The sequence below is a fragment of the Penicillium daleae genome (assembly GCF_028827525.1).
Source record: "Penicillium daleae strain IBT 16125 chromosome Unknown utg000006l_segment0_segment0, whole genome shotgun sequence".
NCBI classification, from domain to species: Eukaryota; Fungi; Ascomycota; class Eurotiomycetes; order Eurotiales; family Aspergillaceae; genus Penicillium; species Penicillium daleae.
Window position 1 is genome coordinate 2,507,358 of NW_026623154.1, and position 19,827 is coordinate 2,527,184.

Consider the following 19,827-nt stretch of genomic DNA (forward strand, 5'->3'; position numbering starts at 1 on the left):
CTGAACTGACACGTGACCCAGCGTTCGAGATTCTAGATGGCGAGGTCGTGAGAGCAATGCGTGTACTGACTTGGTAATGAAGGGCTAGACATGATTTTTAATTATGTCTAGAGAAATTTCCATTAAATTCTAAAGATGTGTATGGGAAACCAATAACATAAGGTAGGCTTGAAACTGGTGCTCTTCGTAGTTGATCTGCAATATATATCCGGCCGTTCTAAAGTCCACGAAACCCGCCAGGGAGATTTGAGAGGAACACAATATGCTGATCCGGAAGAGACATATTTTCTATTACTGGTTAGATCCTTGCAATGTATTCTAGATTGGAAGGGCTTGAAACCGCTAGCCATAAGCTCAATCTTCGGAATGGTCAATCCGCAAGTGGTAGTTTCTAGGTTTCCGCGGACAAGAAACAACATTATCGACTTAAGCAGCGATACCCAAGCCAGGAAACAAGACTAGTACATCCTCTGGCTGTCCATCAAGACCAACAGGATCTCGTTTTCTGGGCACCCGAGCTCAGTCAAATTTACTGGGCTGAACGTCAGTAGAATTAGTGAACGTTCAGTTCCGGGGATCAGTTATGAGATCCACTTCTTACGAACACGATTGCGGTGGAGTCCCCAGCTAGGCAAATCGTCATGAGGGTCTCATTACGTTAAATATTTCACATCATGATTCACCTAGTGGATCGCAAGGATGACTGCATGATTGGTTATGACAAAGCTCTAGAAAATGAACTAGCTCCTCAAGTCCGGGGCAACAGAAAACAAAGTAGAGCTCTACAATAATCTCATTCTTTTCACTGGTCAAGTAAATTCACTTAATGACTAAAGCCTCCTTAAAAATCAATCCCTGTCTAGCGGGGTCCTATCTAGCATACACTGCAAGGCTTTCCCTCGAGAGCCTCAGCAACAGCGTAGTATGCCGGCTTCGCTTCAAGAGTATTGTTGAACAAACAGGCACCACCCTGTCCAGCAAAAGTACTCGGAACCCAAGAGTAAGCATCGTCAAAGTCCCAAACGACCACACCAACGCAGCGAGGACCAGCATTCAAGCAACTAGTCACGCTCGTATAGTAGTCCTCAGCCTGCTGTTTCTGAACGGCAGCCGTGTAATATGGCACAGCTGAGAAACGAATGTCAAGCTCCGTGATGGCCACATCCAGATTGGCGTTGATGTATGACTTCTTTGTGGCAAGTTGGTCGGCAAGGGAAGGGGTCTCTCCAACGATGAAGTGCGATTCCAAACCAATACCGTCAATTCGGATGCCGCGCTGCCGCAAGTTACTGACGAGCTGGAGGACAGCAGTCGCTTTGGTACCTGGGTTTTCGATGCCGTAGTCGTTGTAGTACAGCTTCACATCATCGGCGCCGATCTCTGCCAATGCCTCCTGCGCAAACTTGTATGCAAGGTAGAAGTAGTCCTCGCCAATGGTGTCGTACCAGACACTCGAGGAGAAGGAGCCGTCCCCGTTGAGAGCCTCGTTGACCACATCCCATGAGTAGCAGCGTCGGCCAAAGTGCTGAACAGTCTTGAAGATGTGATTCTTCATCACAGCAGTGAGGGCTTCGGCGGTCCAGGTCGTGGACGTAACGAAGTCAGACAGCTGGCTCACCCAAACAAGATTGTGGCATCGGACCTTGCTGCCGAAGCGCTCGGCGACCTCCAGGAACTGGTCGCCCGCGGTGAAGTTGAATACATTTTGCTCTGGCTCAGTGTACATGAACTAGAGAAGCAAGATGTTAATGGAGAACAAGTAAAGGGGGAGGTGATAGCTCCAAGTTAGACACACCTTCATGGCGTTGGCAGGGGTAATTTCACCAAAGTTGCTTTTCAGCACTTTGAGATACGCAGCATCGGTGGTCTCCGCAGTACCAGGAATATCGGCAGCGGATCCAAACCAGTGCTTCCCCCGGCGCTGAGCAAGCTCATTGAGATCAATGTTACCATTGTTTCCAGAAGAGTGAGGTGCTGCCTGGGCTGCGCCAGCCAGCAAAGCTGCAATCGCAAGAGATGGACGCATGGTGAGAATTGAGCTTGAAAGAATCAGAGTTGCTTAGCACGGTAGCTCTGAAGAGGAGTTTGAAGCTATATAAACAAAAAATCTCGCCTAAGATTTCCCTCTATGCTTCCCCGCAAACGCATGTCTGCTGTTCTTACTAGCGTCTATTATTCAGTCGTTCATTCGTTGGTCTGCTGTCAACACCCCTGCTCGCGTCTATTTTCAGGGGGAGCATGTGGATATTAGGCTATACTTACTCACAGAAATTGGGTGGGAAAAGGCTAAGTGTGCTACCACACTAGCCTCGATTTTGCTAAAAGCCGGCTGCAAAAGAGCGAAGAGGGACTAGGCGGGACTAGAGCGTCCGCAAGAGGTTCTAGGATGCTTGTTTTTCTATTCAACCGAAATACCGGCTGCTGACCAATGCCCATTTCAACATTCCCAATGAATTTGGGAGTCTTGGTATAGCCTAATACCCCATAGAATATATCACACTTAGTGAGTGGCTCAATCACGGTCCATAGGGAAGGGACTTTTTGAGCCACACATCCTGAATTAGTACATAGCGAATGGACTTCATATCAAGATGAAACATTTATCCTACCGAGGAGCACTGATGCAGCAAGTATTGAGAGAGAAAAAACTAAGCTTGCCTAATCTCGTATCTCGCATTTAGCATGCAGACGGAGGTAGTCGCTTCCTTGTTGTGATTCAGACTTTAGTTTAGTAGCGGCATCGGCTCGCTAGCCAAGGCCCCCCTCTCTCGGCATATCTCAGCCTTGCGAAATTGCCGATCAGCGAGTTTTAAGGTGAGACGAGAGTAGCCGATGCATTACACATGTCAAAATCAAGATAGTGATAAGAAATGTCGTGGCGGTCGCCAAGGGAATTGGAAGCATGCCTCGAACATTTACAACACACCGAATGAAAGAGAAAGAAAATGTCGATAATAATGTCATAAATAGTTACATAAGTTCATGAACTCGGCGTTGGCCATAACTATACGTAAGGCTACAAGGATCTCGTTAACGTTCTATGAGAACAAGTGATCCTATCACACTGCGCTCTGGAGGTCATGACAAGACATTACGAAGCTATTATATCAAACATTGCATTGACAAGTTGGCCTTTGGCCAGTATCAATTTTTCATAAAGATACATAGCAACAACATTAGAGTAATCTCATTAGAAGCAACATATTCAGTCGAAATGGCATTGGTAGCTCATAAAAACGTTCCGTTACCATATCAACCAGTACATAGGACCCTTCAGACGATCTACAGCTCAACCTGAGTAGTGATCGCCTTCTCACCACCGTCTGCGGAGGCAGATCGACCATGAGCTCCGGTGAGTTCCTGAACCTTCTCAGAAGCAGCGGCACCACCCAGAATAGCCCGGTCACCATCGAACTTCTTGACAATCTCCTCCAAAGGAATCTCCTTGGTCTCAATGTAGAACTTCCAGACGATGAAAATTTCGAAGACCAGGAACACACAGTAAACGATGTAGTACTTCCAGCCAATCGCGTCCAATGCAATTGGGTTCACATATTGGTTGAACCACAGACTGAGATCGACACAGAGGAACATGATAGTAAGACCCTTGGCACGAAGGTGGTACGGCAGGATCTCAGAAGAGTAGCCGACCAACAGGCCGCTGTAACCGATGTTGTAGGCAATGTAGAAGAGGAACATGAACACAAGGACGGCGTGGGCGGCATTGTTGTTTTGCACACCGGCAGCATCGGAAATGTGGAAGCGGGCCAGAGCAATGGTTGTGGCGACATAGCATGCGAGCATGCTAAAACTGGATGTCAGGAAGAGCTTGCGTCGGCCGAAGTAGTCGACGAAGAAACAGATTCCAGTTGCAGACACCACATTGACCGCACTGAGAATCAGGTTGATGGTCAACTGCGTGTTGCTGTCGGTGATGCCAATCATTTTCAAAACCTAGTTGTTATCAGCCACTGCAGAGTCCGCGATTGCAATCCTCCAAGACTTACCTGGGGAAGGAAATATGACACAATTCCGTTGCCTGACCACTGGGAGAAGAAACCGATGCTGACCAGGATGATCAGGCGGTGTCGGTTGCCGGGAGTGGACCAGAATTCAGCCCAGCTGTTGCCCTCGAATTCCTTCTCCAGCTCAATGGTCTGTTGGATCTCATCGAATTCGACGTTGACCAGTTCATCATCTTCGTCTCCTTGGGCATGCACGTACGCCAGGACTTTCTTTGCCTCCTCCAATCTACCCTTGGAGATGAGCCAACGGGGCGATTCGGGAACAGTCCTTTAAACTCGAAGTCAGCAACAATTTTTCTCTTTGAACTTTGTCTATTCTTCGTACCAAATGAAAATCAGCTGGCAAACTGATGGAATTCCCTGCAGGAGACAAGGGACACGCCACGACCAGTCGCTGCCAATGATGTGGTTCGTTCCTGTCAAGCGTCACGTTAGAGGTGCTCGGTCCGTTTGTCGAGGCCATTCAGATGACGTACCCAAAGCGACACAGGCTCCGATGAGGGAGCCCACGTACCACAAACTGTTGTAAATTGACGTGTAAATTGCTCGATGCTGAGGGTGCACCAGCTCAGTGACGAGAAGGGGCGAACATTCCTATTTACTTTCCGTCAGTGGTCAACCCGTCACGAATCAGACCGTTCTCCGACTCACCTGAGCAATGCCGAGACCGAAACCAAGGATCATACGACCAACGACAAACAGGGCAATGCGGTATCCAATCGAAACCATGGCGACACCGAAAAGCATGATCACACAGCCCAAGACCACACCGGCGCGACGACCGAGGATATCAGCAACATAGGGGACGACGGGAATTGAAAGCATAGAGCCGATCGACATGGCAGCCGCCAAGAGACCTAGGGTGCCGCCAGCCGGGTGATTGTACGCTAGATTGGCCTATCGTCAGATCCATGACTGCAAGCCATACAGTTTCGACTACTCACAATCATTCCATGAAGGCATGGCCTCCAATCCGTTCATCAAAGATCCATCGTAGCCTGGTCATTTTGTCAGTCGTACCATTCACAAATTGTCGCATTGCGGAAGAGGGCAGGGAATTGTACCGTTGGTCGCAGAGGTAACCATGGCTGCCCAGAGAGTAAGATAGACGAAGCGCATGCCCTTCATCTTCCACCAAGTCACCCTAGGCCATTCTCGACCACCGAGTGTGAAGGTGTCCTTCCCCATTGTAGCAGAGTATCAGATTTGTCTTGATACAAATTAAAAACAATAGTAGGAATGATCGAAGATGCAAAAAGGTGCGGGGCCCTCTGTCAAATATTGGAAGTCTGCCAGGATCTGAAAATCCACTCTCGTGGCTGGCAGTCGGCAAGTATTTGAATAACGGGTGAGAAAATCGGTTGCCACGAAGCTGCGTGACCAGTCCCCTCTAGCGGCAAAATAGGATAAATTGTCAGATCCTTTCCTCCTGTCTGAGCTCTAGATCACTGGATCCTGGGGTTAAAGATGGAGAGGACTCCGCTAAGCTTTGCCGAAATCGCATGGCAAAGCTTACGGGTGCTGTACAAAGCCAAGTCCAGAGCTAAATCTCGTCAAGGGGCTAGAGGTTGAATTCAGGCTCAATTGGAGAACGATATGAGCCTGACCAATGTTAGGACCCGGACGTGTGAGGGTCAGAAGCCGGAGTCACAGCCGTCCATCTCGAAGAGGAATGAAGGCTTCGCTTGGGGGTTGCAAGTGATTGGCTCAGACGTCGGCCCAGAGTCTTGGTGACAGGAACCAGGGCGGCCCTAAGTTGTTTCGGGAAAGGAACCAAGGGCCGATGTCTTCTTTAGGACACTAGCACCAAGCCTTGTAGAAGCGATTGGCCTCCACTGGAACGCTCACACGGCTGTGGCCCACAGAAAGTGAACCTTCTTCCCCCAGATTATTGTTCCCCCCCCGGACGAAGATGCCGAGGCGATTGGCCTGACGGAAAACAGCCCCCACCAAGGATGTATCTCCGTTGAGTGCCACCCCAACATCAAGTGAGACAGACCATTAGGCATTCTTCCTGTCGGCTAGTCAGCTTGAGAGTTCATGGCTTCAATTACTTCATTTACCCTTGTCGGCCACCGAAGGAAGATGAAAGCGGCCACGACGAGGTCTCTCCGGGTATGTGCAGGGGGCAAAGTGTCCCGAGTTCCCGAAAGCGAATGCGCCTCAACATCACTTACCCGTGCTCCGTCGCCGAGACGTTCTCTCTGTGCAGCGTTCGCGTGGCGCATGGCTAAGAGATGGTAGTGATACTCCATCTAGGGAAGACAAAGGTCGAATCTCAGGCTGAAGAGCAACCTCGTTCGTTGTTCGTCGTCTGTCTGTCACATGACAAATACCGCCCCCTTATGGCGCGACAAGGTCGCTCAAGTGGCGGAGAGAGTCGTATTCCCGTGTCTCGACCCCACACAATGATAAACAATTATTAAGGAAGATATCTCTCTGTCAAGAATCTCACCTCCCGCATCAACTATTCCATCATGTTTTTCCTGTTGGTGCACATACGCTTGGCCAGCGGACAGTTTCCTTGAACCATCTTATTAGCCAGATCGAATATTTTCCTTTGCTCTAATCCACAAACAGCAAAGAAAAAAGCCGAGTTCAGCCAATAGAGGCCTAAATAGACCGAGGAAGCTAACAGCAATCGCTGGTCCTGAAAACCTCCACGGGAAAATCCGCCGAACAGGAGGGAAATCTCCATCAGCGTCATGGTATCAATTGTCTGGTATAGCTTAAGACGGAGCGGAGCATGATATTGCCTGAGAGATTCTTAGTTGAGAAGATCCGGCATAGGGGTAACTGAATAGTATTGTAGCCGATACTACCTGACAAAATTCTGATGTTAGATTGAGCGACATCTCTAGCGATGTGAACATGACGGCTTCTCACAAGTAGCAGGTAGAAGTAATTATCGGCACATGGGATGAGGACGACTAGAAGGCGAGAAGTGGTATTCATGGGCGAGGTCACGTCTTTCGAGTCGAGGTAGTTGAGAGGCTACATCTAGAGTGTCAGGAAGGCTAGATCAACAACCACAGACTGGTTCAAGTGGGCAATCCACAAATCGGCAATTTATGCAGCCTAAGTTCGATATCATCATCACCAGCACTATCAGGAAGCGACACATGTGCATACTATATACAGCAAGATGCAACCAGCCTGCAATAGGTTTATCAGAGACATTATGCAATAGCATACATCTTTATCGTCTCGAACTTAGCCTGGTTTCAAAGCGAACGTCCTCAAGGCTCCAGGCTTGGCTCTTCACTATGCAAGGATATTCCACGCAGGGCCGTCATCTGCGACGGCAATATGTCGTGTTTTGGGTGAGTCATCCTGATTTGACTTGGGTGCATCAGTCAATTACGCATCCAGCAGAGGCGAGCATCCCAGCCTTCTCCACATTTCGGCGACTCCGTGTAGGACAGAATGCAAGGAGCTTGGCTCTTACCTGCTCAATGCTTTCTTATCCTTCATAATGAGAGTATGTTCGTTTGAGATGCCTGCTGGGAACACCGATGGTCTCCCTGGCCGGGGTGCGGATCCATCTTCGATTCGAGACGGGAGAGCCAAAGTGGATGCCAGTACCTACAGTACCTATGGATATGAGCAGCTAACAGCAGTGTTGTTTGGGTGGTATATACCGTGTTCAAAGCCATTCAATTGTCAAATTGTCGTCGTCATGTTGGTTTGTTCTGGCATGAAACCTGGCTGTACTTCGGAAGCACAGACCTGCTCTTCAATCCAAGAACAAAGACATTTTACTACGTATCTACTCAAATAATTAGCTAGAAACTTCAATCTACAACGATATTCTGAAAGGAAAGGGGTAAGTCTTGTACCTGGATTGTCTTCCGCGATGTTTGCAATAAGTATATATATCCGCCGAAAGAGGAAGAGATAGGATAGAACTAAACGAATAATGGAAGCAAGGTACATTGGTCGCAATCAACCGACATACGACAATGCTCATTACTTTAAGCATTACCTACCAGAGACCCGATATTGCATCCTTGAATACATATCGGGTTGCGACCTCAAGAGGGAGCAATACAGCATATGGATGCGACTTGCCAGAGCGAACGATCCATTAGGACCGCCGTGTCTGCAATAAAAGGGAGCACTAACACACATTCGGGTATGAATGTATTTATCTGGGAGCCACTCCAGTGTTTGCTTTTCGTCCTGTCTCTTGTTTAGATGCTTCTGGATCGTTAGTCGCACTCGAAGAACTTAGGGTAGGGAGCCTCGGAATATTTAAGTAGCAAGCAACGAATAGCTTTTCGCGAATGACGGCCTCATTGAGCCTCAGATTTAAAGTCGAAAACAGACCACAAGTCATCCTGACTATCCGTTAAGTTGGCAAGGCAAGCAGATGTCTACCAGAGAATTGGAGACGCTAGCTGGTCAGCACGAAAATCAGGGAAAATCAGTAAAAATCAGCTCCCTCCCGTCGACGACTGAAGCAAACTGCTGTTACTGAACGTCTAGTCGAATCGTCAATAGCTGCGGCCCTTGTCTTCAATCAAGAGACTGGGGCCGCAAAAGTCCTAAGTTGGCCTAACCAGAGCGCGATAACCGAAGGTCAAAACGAGCCATAGGAACAAGTATGCCGCACTTCCGCCGACGGCATTTAGATATAACCATAGAGCAGTCAAGCGATCCTAGTCGCTGCGTCGAGGAGCTAGTCGGCTGAGTCTCTACCGTAAATGGCCGCGGAGAAGTTGTCAGCCAATCAACCCGTCTAACGACCATGTTCCAGACATTCAACAAGGCCCAGGCCGAGCGAGAACAGATACATGGACGCATGGCAGTGGTGATGGCAGCGGCTAAGCAGCAAAGAGCAAAACAGTCGCTCATTTCAAGGCCTGCTGCAAAGTCAAACCGAGAACTCGTCTGGTCTGGTTCGCCATGACTCGAGGGTGACTGCTTGGTTAGACCTTTTGAAGTTCATCTGCTTTGTTTCATGGAAACCCCGACGGGCAGCCCCTCGTGGACGAGATCGGGGAACTTGAGCCAGGTTGTTGGGTCCAGATCTCCGATGCGAACGTGTCGGTGATATCGCTTTCATCATCCCCCAGTGGTTCAGCCAGCTTTCCAGGGCTTTTTTATTGTCGCCACAACATCCTTTGGGCGAAGAAGAGCGTCTGAGCAGCCATTTGGAAATCCAAATAATTCCTCCCTCTGCTTAGACCTTTGGAAGTGACCTTGAGTAGGATTGTTGGCGCAACCATCGTTGGAAATGAACCTCGTTGTTCATGGAATATGATATGATCTTCGATCTAGGATTGGTGGCCCATCGAGCCAAGGACGGAACCAAACAGGCTTTCATTCACGTCAACGTTTTAGGACAGCTTTCCTCGGAGTAAATCTGACTCCGGGGTCCTTTCAGAAAGACAAAGAATGAGGTGGATAACGGCTTCCGCTATGGGTTCGGTTGGAAATGTAACAACTTGGGACTGTGCCTGGCATTGGCATTTGCATTGCAACAGACCGGCCTCCTTACCAGCAGTCTCAACAACGTTAGCGCAGGGGAGTTGGTGTCCAGATCTCAAAAATTGATGAAAAGAATTTGAGACAGGTTTGTCTCCAATGTCGGCACTGATCGATAGCTACAGTCCATTCCCAAGGAGCCTGTGAAACTCCACAGGAGGGGGTAATACCGGATGTGGACGGATGGAGACTCACGGGAATGTGATCTCATCAGAGAAGTAGTACGACAATATGCCACAGTATAGGAAAATGAGGTGGGTAAGTCTCTTCCGCTGATGTCCTGTGAGAGTTGTAGTTAACTAGTATCGAGTATACTGGGTCCTTAGAGCTGAAGGTAGAATAGATCCAACCACAGCTCGCATTGTAACTGCCTGGCCTTGGACGCGTTGACGATTACACTGAATTCCCCATTCGAAGTCAAAATCGGAGTTGCGACGTGCGAAAAATAGAAACTACCCCCGTTGTAGGCAGAAGAATAGAATTTCCATTCCCACCGGTCTGGTAGACCCGTTCCTGTCATGACATGGTGGTACCCATTTTGTACTTCGAATGGAATATGGTCGGCAGACTGGATCGTCGCCGCGATAAAAGGCCTCGAATGACGGCCTGCATGTTTCCAGTCATAGATCGCATGTTTCCAGTCATAGATCACCATATAGCGGATAATCAGCAGAGCATCTAGATCGCACAGCCAGCGTGCACAGCCTAGCTCTACACTGCACAAGTGTCTACTGACTCACATAACCCCGTGAAAGCTCCAGTGTCTCTACTCTCTCTTGATGATCATCCAAATGGTCATTAGAAACGACCCCAGACGCTACACATGTGCAAATAATAGACTGGCACCTGAGACACGGCTACGTAATTCTCTGTTCTCTTCCCCACCACAGTATACCCGGTATCTCTCAGTCCTTCCTCTGTACTCCGTCCATATATTATTGCGCGGCGAGATAGTAAATTACTAATTCACTACTGGCTCTTATGAAATCCTTTGGTACATACCGCTGTACCTACATGATACCAGCATCCCAACAGAATTCAATGATCACCCCAGGAGCCACAATTTCCAACTTCAGCGGGTGGGGGCAGGGAAAATTGAAAGATGGATGTGGACTTGAATCACAGAGGACTGGAACCTCTACGGGGCACCGGAAAGTCAAAGATTCTTTGACCCAAAGTCAAACCGGCGCGCGAGCAAGCACAGCTTAGAGGAATAATTCTTTTTCCACTTCTCTGCGGAACCCGGGCAATGACGATGTCTGACTGCATGGCATGAAATTTATGAAATGGATGGAGCATGGGGGAGTAAACGAGGAGTACATTCCACTGGACCGTACTTGGATATCCAGAATGGCAATTCCAAAACAACCAACTCCGTCCAGTCTACCCCACGTACGGTTGAGCTGGCTAATGATACTGAATCACACGGAATGATCATTTCTAATTCATTATTCTTGGTGGAGGCGAAACCAGTCACGCACGGGCCAAAATAGATATAACAAAGTACATACCTCCTTCCAAAAGTAGTACTTATTCTTGTCATATTATTGATACCGGCACCACTTAAGGGCTCCTGCGAGGCTGAAGCAGTCTGGAGGCAGCTTCTTGAATGGAACATGATTCATCCGTAAACCCCATGTCCTGACTCTCGAGGCGAGCTCTTTGCTGCCTTTTGCGACCCGCAATATGTAAATAACTCTTTGTCCTTGTCTCGAACCTGTAGTCCGGCTCAACCCCAGTGACTCGAAGCAAACTAGGGTGTGCATTCAAAATTCCTATAGGTCGGAAAGCGTAACAATCATAAGATAAACACCTCGATCTAGAAGCCGTGACTTGTCTTGGGCTAGACCAAAACTCATGTCGGTACTTTTCCAATCTAGGCTACAGCATCTCCCATGAAGTTCATGAACTGCATTGGACATTGTCTAAAGTCATCCGAGGCTTTGTAGCCGGGGGTGATACGATAACTGGAGAAGGGATTTGCATACGTCCTCGCGATCTTCCTCGCCTCGAGGCTTGTCATTTGACACCCTCTAGCCCCCTGAACCCCCTGCTGGAGGAGGGGGCGAGCTGCACAGCGAGGCGAGGTGTGAGTCTATGCCACAGCACGAACCCAGGCCCAAGTCGGTGATAGGGATATTATCAGCTCATTCTTTCTTTGCTTTTCTTTCTCGGGTTCCCTTCTGACCATCGAGGTTCGAGAAGGAATGACCAGGAGAACGCTAGGAGCTTCCCCAATCTATGCACTGCACAATCGCATCCCAACCGAGTCATAGCTTCGGGGCGTATCAAACCGCCGTGCAGCCTCGGAGATTACATATCGCTGTGCGATCGTATAAAGTCCCAACCCTGTGAGTAGAAAATATCATGCTTCCTGTACGGATGACCCGGAATATCAGTAGTGGAGGAAGCAGCGGCAGTGATGTGATATCGTCTCATCTTGTCTCCACATACTGTAGATGAACCTGAATGAGAGTCTGATACCGTCTCTGTGCCTGCGTGTCTGTCCATTTCGAATATACGGGTACATCACACGACGCCATTCCAGTAACTTGTGTAAAGTACACCCTGAATCTGCCTCGGCCGATACTGGAATCCTGCCCTGCACTGTGAGTGGCCAGGGCGTCCAGCCAGCCGCAAGGACGACTGGAAAAGAAAAACAAAACAAACAACCTACTGGATGCAAGGAGCCCAGCAGGCAAAAAAGAACGACGAAGCGGCCACACCCGCATGCGTGAAATTGGGAGGACTCATACAAGTTTGTGGAGGGCAGGGAACTTAGAATGGAGGATCAGGACTGATGAACTGCTGACGCATGAGACAGGTTGCCTTCAAAGTATGCTTCGTAGAGAAATGGATTGCTTGATTGATGGTACCGTGATAAGTGGGATCGGAGGCCCCGCCCAGACAGTGTTGTGTAATGAGGAAGGCAGGATCGCTCACGGATCATTAATTATTATGAAATTGATAAAAAAAAAGGAGGGTAATAATAGTCTACGGGAGTATTCATAATCAGAGTAATCATTTCAAAAACTTAGTACTACAGTACTCCGTAGTCCGTACTATGAGCAAATTGATCATCATTATTAGTTAAATAGAGGAAGAGCTTGGGTTAGCGTGCGCCGTGCACGGGGTACGTCTGTTTCCAAGGTGGACGTGCTCAATACGATCGGCTTCAGCTTTACCCTAATCAACGCCCACGCCAATGCCAACGGTCTCGTGTACCTTTGGTACAAAGTGATTTATCCAAGTAGAGTAATCCGTACTTTACGGCAGACCTCCGTCCAGATCCTCGTTCCAGACTCCGACAAGCACTAGAAACTCTACGGCTTCCATACTCGCCGGCCAATCACCGACCACGACTATAAAGGCTTTTCAAAAGCCCAGGTACCACCTGGCGCTGGCGCTGGCGCTACAGTGAAACAATATCGAAATTGGAATGACTACGGAGTACGGAGTAACTAGTTAACTAGTTACTTGGAATCGGATGACTTCCACGATAGGTGACCATTCCGGGTGCAGATGAAGGAGGCGTGGGCGTGGTTGCAGAAGAGGGGCGTTTTTCAACATTTTCGTCGTAGACGGATAGTTCGATGAACCGTGTAGCCTTTTTCTTCGAGTACGAAGTATCCCTGGTTGAAAGTAGCGTGTCCTATTACCGATGCCGATGACGGCCCCCTTCCGGCAGACCAGAGGTAAACTTTCACTTAACCAAAGAAAGAGACGACCCTGGTGGTCGCGGTCAGCCTGCATGCGCCCCCAATAGTCGAGAGTTGAAAGTTGGTCGTGAACCCAGGCAAGGTGATCATCGATGGCATTTTGGGCGATTAAAAAATTGGAATTACAGTGCTCCGATCAAATGATGATCATCATGATCGTTTGGCTGGAGTAACAATACGAGAGTCATCATCATTCTTGTTATCATGATGGCACGGGTGTACTATCCCGGAAATTAGGATGGTATGTTCACACAGTACGGAGTATATATATAACCATGATAACAATGGATCATCAATATGGACCAGTTACAGAAATTCATCATCAAATCCAACCTCGGGAATCCAATTTAGAATTCCCAGCTACCGAAACCTCGTGAGTCGTAAGTCGTTAGTTTGTCTTCTGCAATAGCTAAGTTAACTAGTGTGCAATGCAAAGCTAGCATAAACCAGAAGACCGAAAAAAAGGAAAAAAAAATAGAAATAGAAATAGAAAAGGATAAGACTGGGAAGAGCAATATCATCCATCCTCGCAGGCCCAGATCCATGATCCGTCCTTGTGACAGATGGTTTCATCTGTAATCTGCAGGTAGGGCCGTGTACGGAAAATCATTGCACGGCTCTGGCTATAACGGCATGGGAAAGGAACGGAAGGTTTATTGATTACGGAGTACGGGAGAAATTCGGCAAGGTTAGGAAGCGAGGATGATCTAGGTCGGTACTGGAGGAGGTGTGGAAAAGTGTGGAAGTGTGAATTGATGAACTGTGAAATGTGGATATTCCATTCCGTGCACCGGAGAGAGACCTAGTCAGAGGCCGACAGGGGGAGGATTCGGCGGTAAACCATAAAATGCATTTTGCGACCATCTTGTCTCCTTGTGGAGCACAGTGATGATGGTCGAGGGTGAGGAGCGGGGGGCGCAAAAGCGGTTGGGATCAATTTGTGGTGCGTTGGCGGTGACTGGGTAACTTGACTAGGGGGCAGGGATACAGTTTGTACAGTACTCGGAGACCTTCCATGTACTCCATATGCGCTTGATAGTAGCGTAGGATTAGTACGGGAGTCAGAAAAAAGACCAAAGCCATCGTATTTGGCGATGGCTCCTCCTAGGGTCAAAATGTCAATTTCGGTGGACATTCAGTGCGAGCCCTTTTGCAACAACCGTGCCGCAACCGGGACGACTCGTCGCATCGTCGGTGGCATGGTGGCAACGTGCAAGTGGGATGGATCCAGTTTGGAACGCGGGCTTGTTGGCGTTCTCGTTTTCATTTCGACTTCATTTGCATCGGTCATCGTCATTCACCAGCATTTGCTCGATTGCCCCCACTGGGAGGTGCGAGGGGGGGGGGGGGGGGCGCACTCCACGGGTGATGACTGGGGTGGGTAGGTTAGGATCAGAGTCAGTTAAGCTAGGAAGGGTGAGCGGTAGGTTTAGTGGTCTTGACTCTTGCGAGAGAGGTTGAGGTCAGCGAGTGTAGATCTGAAAGGCTAAAGGGCCAAGTCCCAGTCGCCTGGCAGGGGTCGAGTGCATCGCACTGCTCAAGGAGTCGAGTGTCCTTTAGTCGTTGGGTGGACTGGTGGAGATGTTGGTCATGAAGAGGGATGGGGAAGTACGAGAGCACAACAGCAACTGGTACATAACCGCCCCATGCAACAGATCCAAGCGAGGCTTGGACTCAGCTCGCGTCCAGGTCTGACTGGCTGTCTGAGATATGGAGTATGACTGTGACGAAGGTGCGCTTTTGCACCGCGTTAACTCCGATCCTTTGCCCAGTCCAGGATCTTGGGTTCCGGTCGTCCCCTGGTCCTGGCGTTGGCGCTGGTCGTGAGGGGCGCAAGATTAATTGATCCATTTTCCATGCTCCCAGCACTGGACGAATGAGAGGACGAGATCGGGGGTGGAAAAGAAAATCCATTGGCTCTGGAACTCGAGGACGCACGGAGGACGGAGGATACTCAAGAGAGGAGCAAAACCCTTGGCCCATGACAGTGACACAGTTTGTGCTCATCGTTGTCGTGATCCCTCGACGTGCCAGACTCCACATCTTCCTCCATCTGGGGTTCTGGAAATGATACAGAAAGAATTAAATGAAAACGTAAAAAAGAAATAGTAAAAAAAGAGAACTCCACTATCGTCTCTTCATCGTGGCGGTGGCTCAGAGACCGACCAGATGAAGAAGGGAACAGAGACCAAGTGGACTCTTGGTGGAGGGTCGACTGGCAAGACTTTGGTCGCCTCTTTCTCCGCGCAACAACGCGTGTCCACCAACTCACAGTATGGAGGAGGTAAGCTCCGCTTGGTCTCTCAGTCTCAATAATATCCCAGTACATCCTTGGCTGATCTAGTGCTCAGCGCTCCAATCATCCAGCCGGTACTCCGTACACTCTCCACTAAGCTACCCAGTTTTCAGCTACCATCCACGAAAGAAACATGATTCACACCGAGCCCTGTCAGAAAGGTCGAGGCTTTGATCGCCCTCGCAAGGAAGCAGTGTGGCGGGAACAAAGCAAGAAAAGGACAATGAACTACGAAGCCAACGTCTTACTCGAGGTTTCACATCCTTAGCTGCCGTTCAATCTATCAGTCGACAGGTTGAACTCGAGCGTGGCGTGATAACCGAGCTTCCACCACTTGCAGCCTGCTTTGTCCACCCCTTGGCCTCCTGTACAGTCCAAGTGCCTTACCATGGAAAAGGCAAAGGGCCATGTCGATGGAGTAACTTGAGGCGTCAACTAGAAAAAAGTAAATTATATATGTACAGTACAGGATGTACAGCAAATTATTGGAGTCAATAGTTGGCCGTCTGCATCAAATCCACCCCTCCTACTAACAATGCACAATGGTTCGTGGTCCGTGATATGGTACCGAGAATTTTTGCATCGGTCTATCACTTTCATCACCATCATCTGAGGCGCGTGCTCAAAACGCGACCGCGTTGAGGGTACTCTGTACTTCCCAATGTTGGACTTGGGGCGAGATCCGACCTATTAGACTGCCAAATCGGGGCTAGATCCGACCCGCGGAGAAATTCTGGGAAGTATAGTTGCTCCTGCACAGACAGGTAACTATAGAAACTCTGTCCTTGTTTATGCTGTAGCATTGATATGGAGGACATCCCGTTCTAGATCAAGAGTGGATGGATAATCCGACTGGTAGTCTGTTAGCGCTGCTAAATTTGCACACTTGCCGGTCTATTGGACGATTGGAGGTCGGTCTAGTTCGACCTCGTTTTGAAGCACCGACCCAGGCAGAAATGGATCACAGGTGCAACGATGTTGAGCAGGGTTTATTATTGAACCCAGGTCAAGTCAAACGACCCCGAATGGGGCTAAAACGCGGCCAGACGGCAACGGTCAGCACAGGCTCGTTTCCGGTTTTACATGTACATGCGGCGCTTGGGAGGTGTAAAAAAGACGAGGAAAACATCCGCGAGGGCAGAGGTTGCATGATAGTCGGGCGAATGAGAGGCCTGCTTTGCCCGGTATTACCAAGCCCCCCCCTCTCGAATGGGGATATGTACGTACGTGTGTTATGTACATCACTACTATTATGTACTCTATACGGAGTGCTTCATTTTTGATCGTTCTTCATTGGTGTTCTTTAATGCGTGGTATGGCCCAAACTATCAGATTGTGGTTCATCGAAGCCTGTCCTGAAATCTTACTGTAGTACGTGATAGCCTCCTCCCGGACCAGGCCCGGACAGGAAGATGTAAAAAAAAAAGCAACGAAAAGGCAAGTCGTCCGAGTAGTTAGGCAACGTGAAATCAGGAGGCGAAAAAAGAGGAGCCCGCCTTGGACTACTAGTTAGTCGTGATGTACCCACCCCCATGACCGAGACAAGGAAAAGGTGACGATCAAAGAAGGTCGGAAGAACAGACTTCACACCGCAGTCGGAAGGAAATTGCCCAAAGCTGGTAATGACCAAGAAGAAATGAAAAAAGAAAAAGGAGGAAAAATAAGAGGCAACGCCCAAGAGAAAAGATGGGGGATGAGACCAATGAGCAGCGAGAAGTGAGCGGCTAACAACCTGTCGGGGAGTACGCGACAAGTCACCGGGTAACCGTGTCATGATTGCAGTCATCAGCATCATGGAAGAAGTCCCTGGGCTATTGCGGTGGTGTGGGCTACGGGAGGTAGTCAGTGACTACGGAGGACAAGTGAGCGGGCGAGACAAGAGGAGGACAGGTCCTCTAGTGAGCGGGCGAGACAAGAAGACAAGGGAAACGGACGATCGCCTTGGAACGCCTGCGCAATGGGCTAACCATGGGATCATGATTCGGCCGTCGTCCACGGACAGCTGACATACACCCTCAGGATATGCCTCTCTCTCACACTTTGGACCAGACGACCTAGGCTTTGGTCGGGAAAGCCTCCAAAAAAGCCCCCAGGCCTCGTGGGGCAAATGGGCAAAGGCACAAATGACGGGCCAGTTTGGCGCGTGTTGGGTCCCCGAGGACTAGTCATGGCCCGTCATGGGCCTTTTCTGGTGCGCCGGAAGGAGGGAAGGTCACGACGAAGGTGGGTGGCTCGGATTATACACGGAAGCGTGTGTAAAGGTGGTGGATCCTCACATCCTGGAATTCCGGCAGAAAAAGGACCACCAGAGAGGTCCGAGAGAGAGAGAGAGAGCAGAAAGGGCCAGGAAGGACAGGAAGGACACGATCCGAACCAGTCATTGTTGCCGGATTGGCAGGGATGCGATTGGTCTGCGACGAGGGCAATGAGAGAGAGAGACTGTGATTGGAGGAGAGGCAGAGAGGTGGTCAGAAGAGTTTGGCTTACCTCAGCCAACATGTCCCGGCATGCTCCACTCAGAGGACAGAGAATGTGACAATACCCATACCAGATTACCCACCCAATACAGTCCACACCACTCATTCTTTGCTGCCGATCAATGGGAAACCCGAGACGCCCGATTTCATCCCCCTTCCATGTACCGTCACCGTGGGTTTGCCCCCGCTGCCTAACCCGGAAAGTGATCTTCTCTCGACACGACCAGACTGCAACTGGACATCCCACTGGCCGATCCCCTCTTTGGTGGTAATTTAACCACCTGATACGGTGGACATCCCGACAGTGGCCTCCCTTTCATGCTTTGTTTTCCCTGTATGGAGTATGGCGTTTACCAGAACCGTCCCCATTCCTTTCCGTTCCGCCTGGTGACGACTCGGACTAGTGATCAGCCACCATGCTCAAACCCAGGCGCTTTCCACCAGCCCCTTCCCATTAGCCCTGCGTTCTTTGGTCGTGAGTCTTGGGTCTTCTTGGGTCTTCTAGCCCGCTCGTTTCTTTCTACCCTGCCTGGTGCAGCACGGAGGCGTACATGCTTGCGCACCCTCGCCTGGGCCACTGACGCAGTCCGGAGTACCCCCGTTTACAGACGGTAAAATATCGAGAGGACGACTACGGAGTATACGACGACAGTACTCCTATCTATAGCTATCTATTCCGTATCCTATGCCGACTTATTTTTGCTAGTCAAAAGACAAAGTACTGGCAACGGCTATCTCTTTCATACATATCTTATTTCTACAGTTATTCAAGAATTTATTATCGAGTCCGGAGTATCCTTGTCTTGTATTTCGGATTTGCGAATTACGACATCCGTCCACAGACCTCAGATGAGTACATAATCATGTTCCGGGTCCCTTCGTACTCTGTAAAAGCCAATGTACTCCGTCATTTACGGGAAGAGAGAAGGAGGCATTGGGCCGACGGTTGCAACCACGCTAAACCCGACTAATTATTGGATCTGATATGGGTCCTTCCCTTGAACCCCAGCAAGGTCTTGGATCTGTCCTCCGAACTGTTGAACCTGTTCCAACTTGAATTTATTCGATTTTTGGTACATTGCCGCATTTTTCGCTTTTTCGGTTCGTTTTATTTTACGCAATTTCTTTTTTCTTCCCCTTCGTTCTCGCTGACCCATCCCTTCCCACCTTTGACCTTTTGCTCCATCTTGCCAGCCTGCGCTAACACCAGACTGAGGCCTCCGCCCAGCTCCGCCCTAGGGCTGCGCTGCCCTTTCTGCGCCCTGCGCTTTGAAGGGCCAGGACCAGTAACCTCCGTAAACATTACTCTGCGACTTACCCTTTCTAGACCTCGCATCCACTTGTGACCCCCCCGGTGGCTCTGACATCAACCGGTATTCTCATCTGTCCCTTTCACCTTGCAATTAAATTATATTTTAATTACTGAATTACTCACTGGTCTTCGAGAGTATGAACGGGGAGTACGTCGCAGTCCGAGAATTCTACTGTATCCGTGTCTAAGGGAAGGAGGGTGGGGGGAAACAGAAGAATAAAAAAAAAAAAAAAGAAGGACATATTCCATATTCATCACTCTTATTGGCCCGTGGACAGTGGTTGCTAAGAAACAAATCCAATCTACACAGGTCGATGGACTAAAACGGCACCCAAACGAGCCCAGCGAAAAAAGGAGGATCAACCCTCTCTGGACCTGCGTCCGGGTCAAACTCTGTCCCATGAATGGCTACGCTGGCTTCCTCCGGATGGGTCCATCGACCCTGGGTCCTCTCCTTTTTTAGTCCTTGAAAGTAAGTGGACTTGGTGGGAAAAAAAAGGATGGAGAA

General features: G+C 49.3%; 3 protein-coding genes across 3 annotated transcripts; 1 reads left to right on the top strand and 2 right to left on the bottom strand.

Moving 5' to 3' along the window:
• Window positions 1-874: 874 nt before the first annotated feature.
• N7458_006602 (endo-1,4-beta-xylanase) lies at window positions 875-2,026 on the bottom strand (the record flags this gene model as incomplete). The annotated part of the gene is made up of 2 exons (XM_056909984.1): window positions 875-1,729; window positions 1,796-2,026. The coding sequence occupies 2 exons, from the start codon at window positions 2,024-2,026 to the stop codon at window positions 875-877; spliced, it is 1,086 nt and encodes a 361-aa protein (XP_056765688.1).
• A 1,256-nt stretch (window positions 2,027-3,282) lies between these two features.
• Window positions 3,283-5,213, bottom strand: N7458_006603 (sugar porter family MFS transporter; the record flags this gene model as incomplete). The annotated part of the gene is made up of 7 exons (XM_056909985.1): window positions 3,283-3,954; window positions 4,008-4,293; window positions 4,351-4,441; window positions 4,502-4,619; window positions 4,677-4,912; window positions 4,970-5,023; window positions 5,090-5,213. The coding sequence occupies 7 exons, from the start codon at window positions 5,211-5,213 to the stop codon at window positions 3,283-3,285; spliced, it is 1,581 nt and encodes a 526-aa protein (XP_056765689.1).
• Window positions 5,214-15,403: 10,190 nt separating this feature from the next.
• Window positions 15,404-15,798, top strand: N7458_006604 (uncharacterized protein; the record flags this gene model as incomplete). Its single annotated transcript, XM_056909986.1, has 2 exons — window positions 15,404-15,518; window positions 15,644-15,798. 2 exons carry the CDS (start codon window positions 15,404-15,406, stop codon window positions 15,796-15,798), a joined length of 270 nt encoding a protein of 89 aa, XP_056765690.1.
• Between the last annotated feature and the right edge of the window lie 4,029 nt (window positions 15,799-19,827).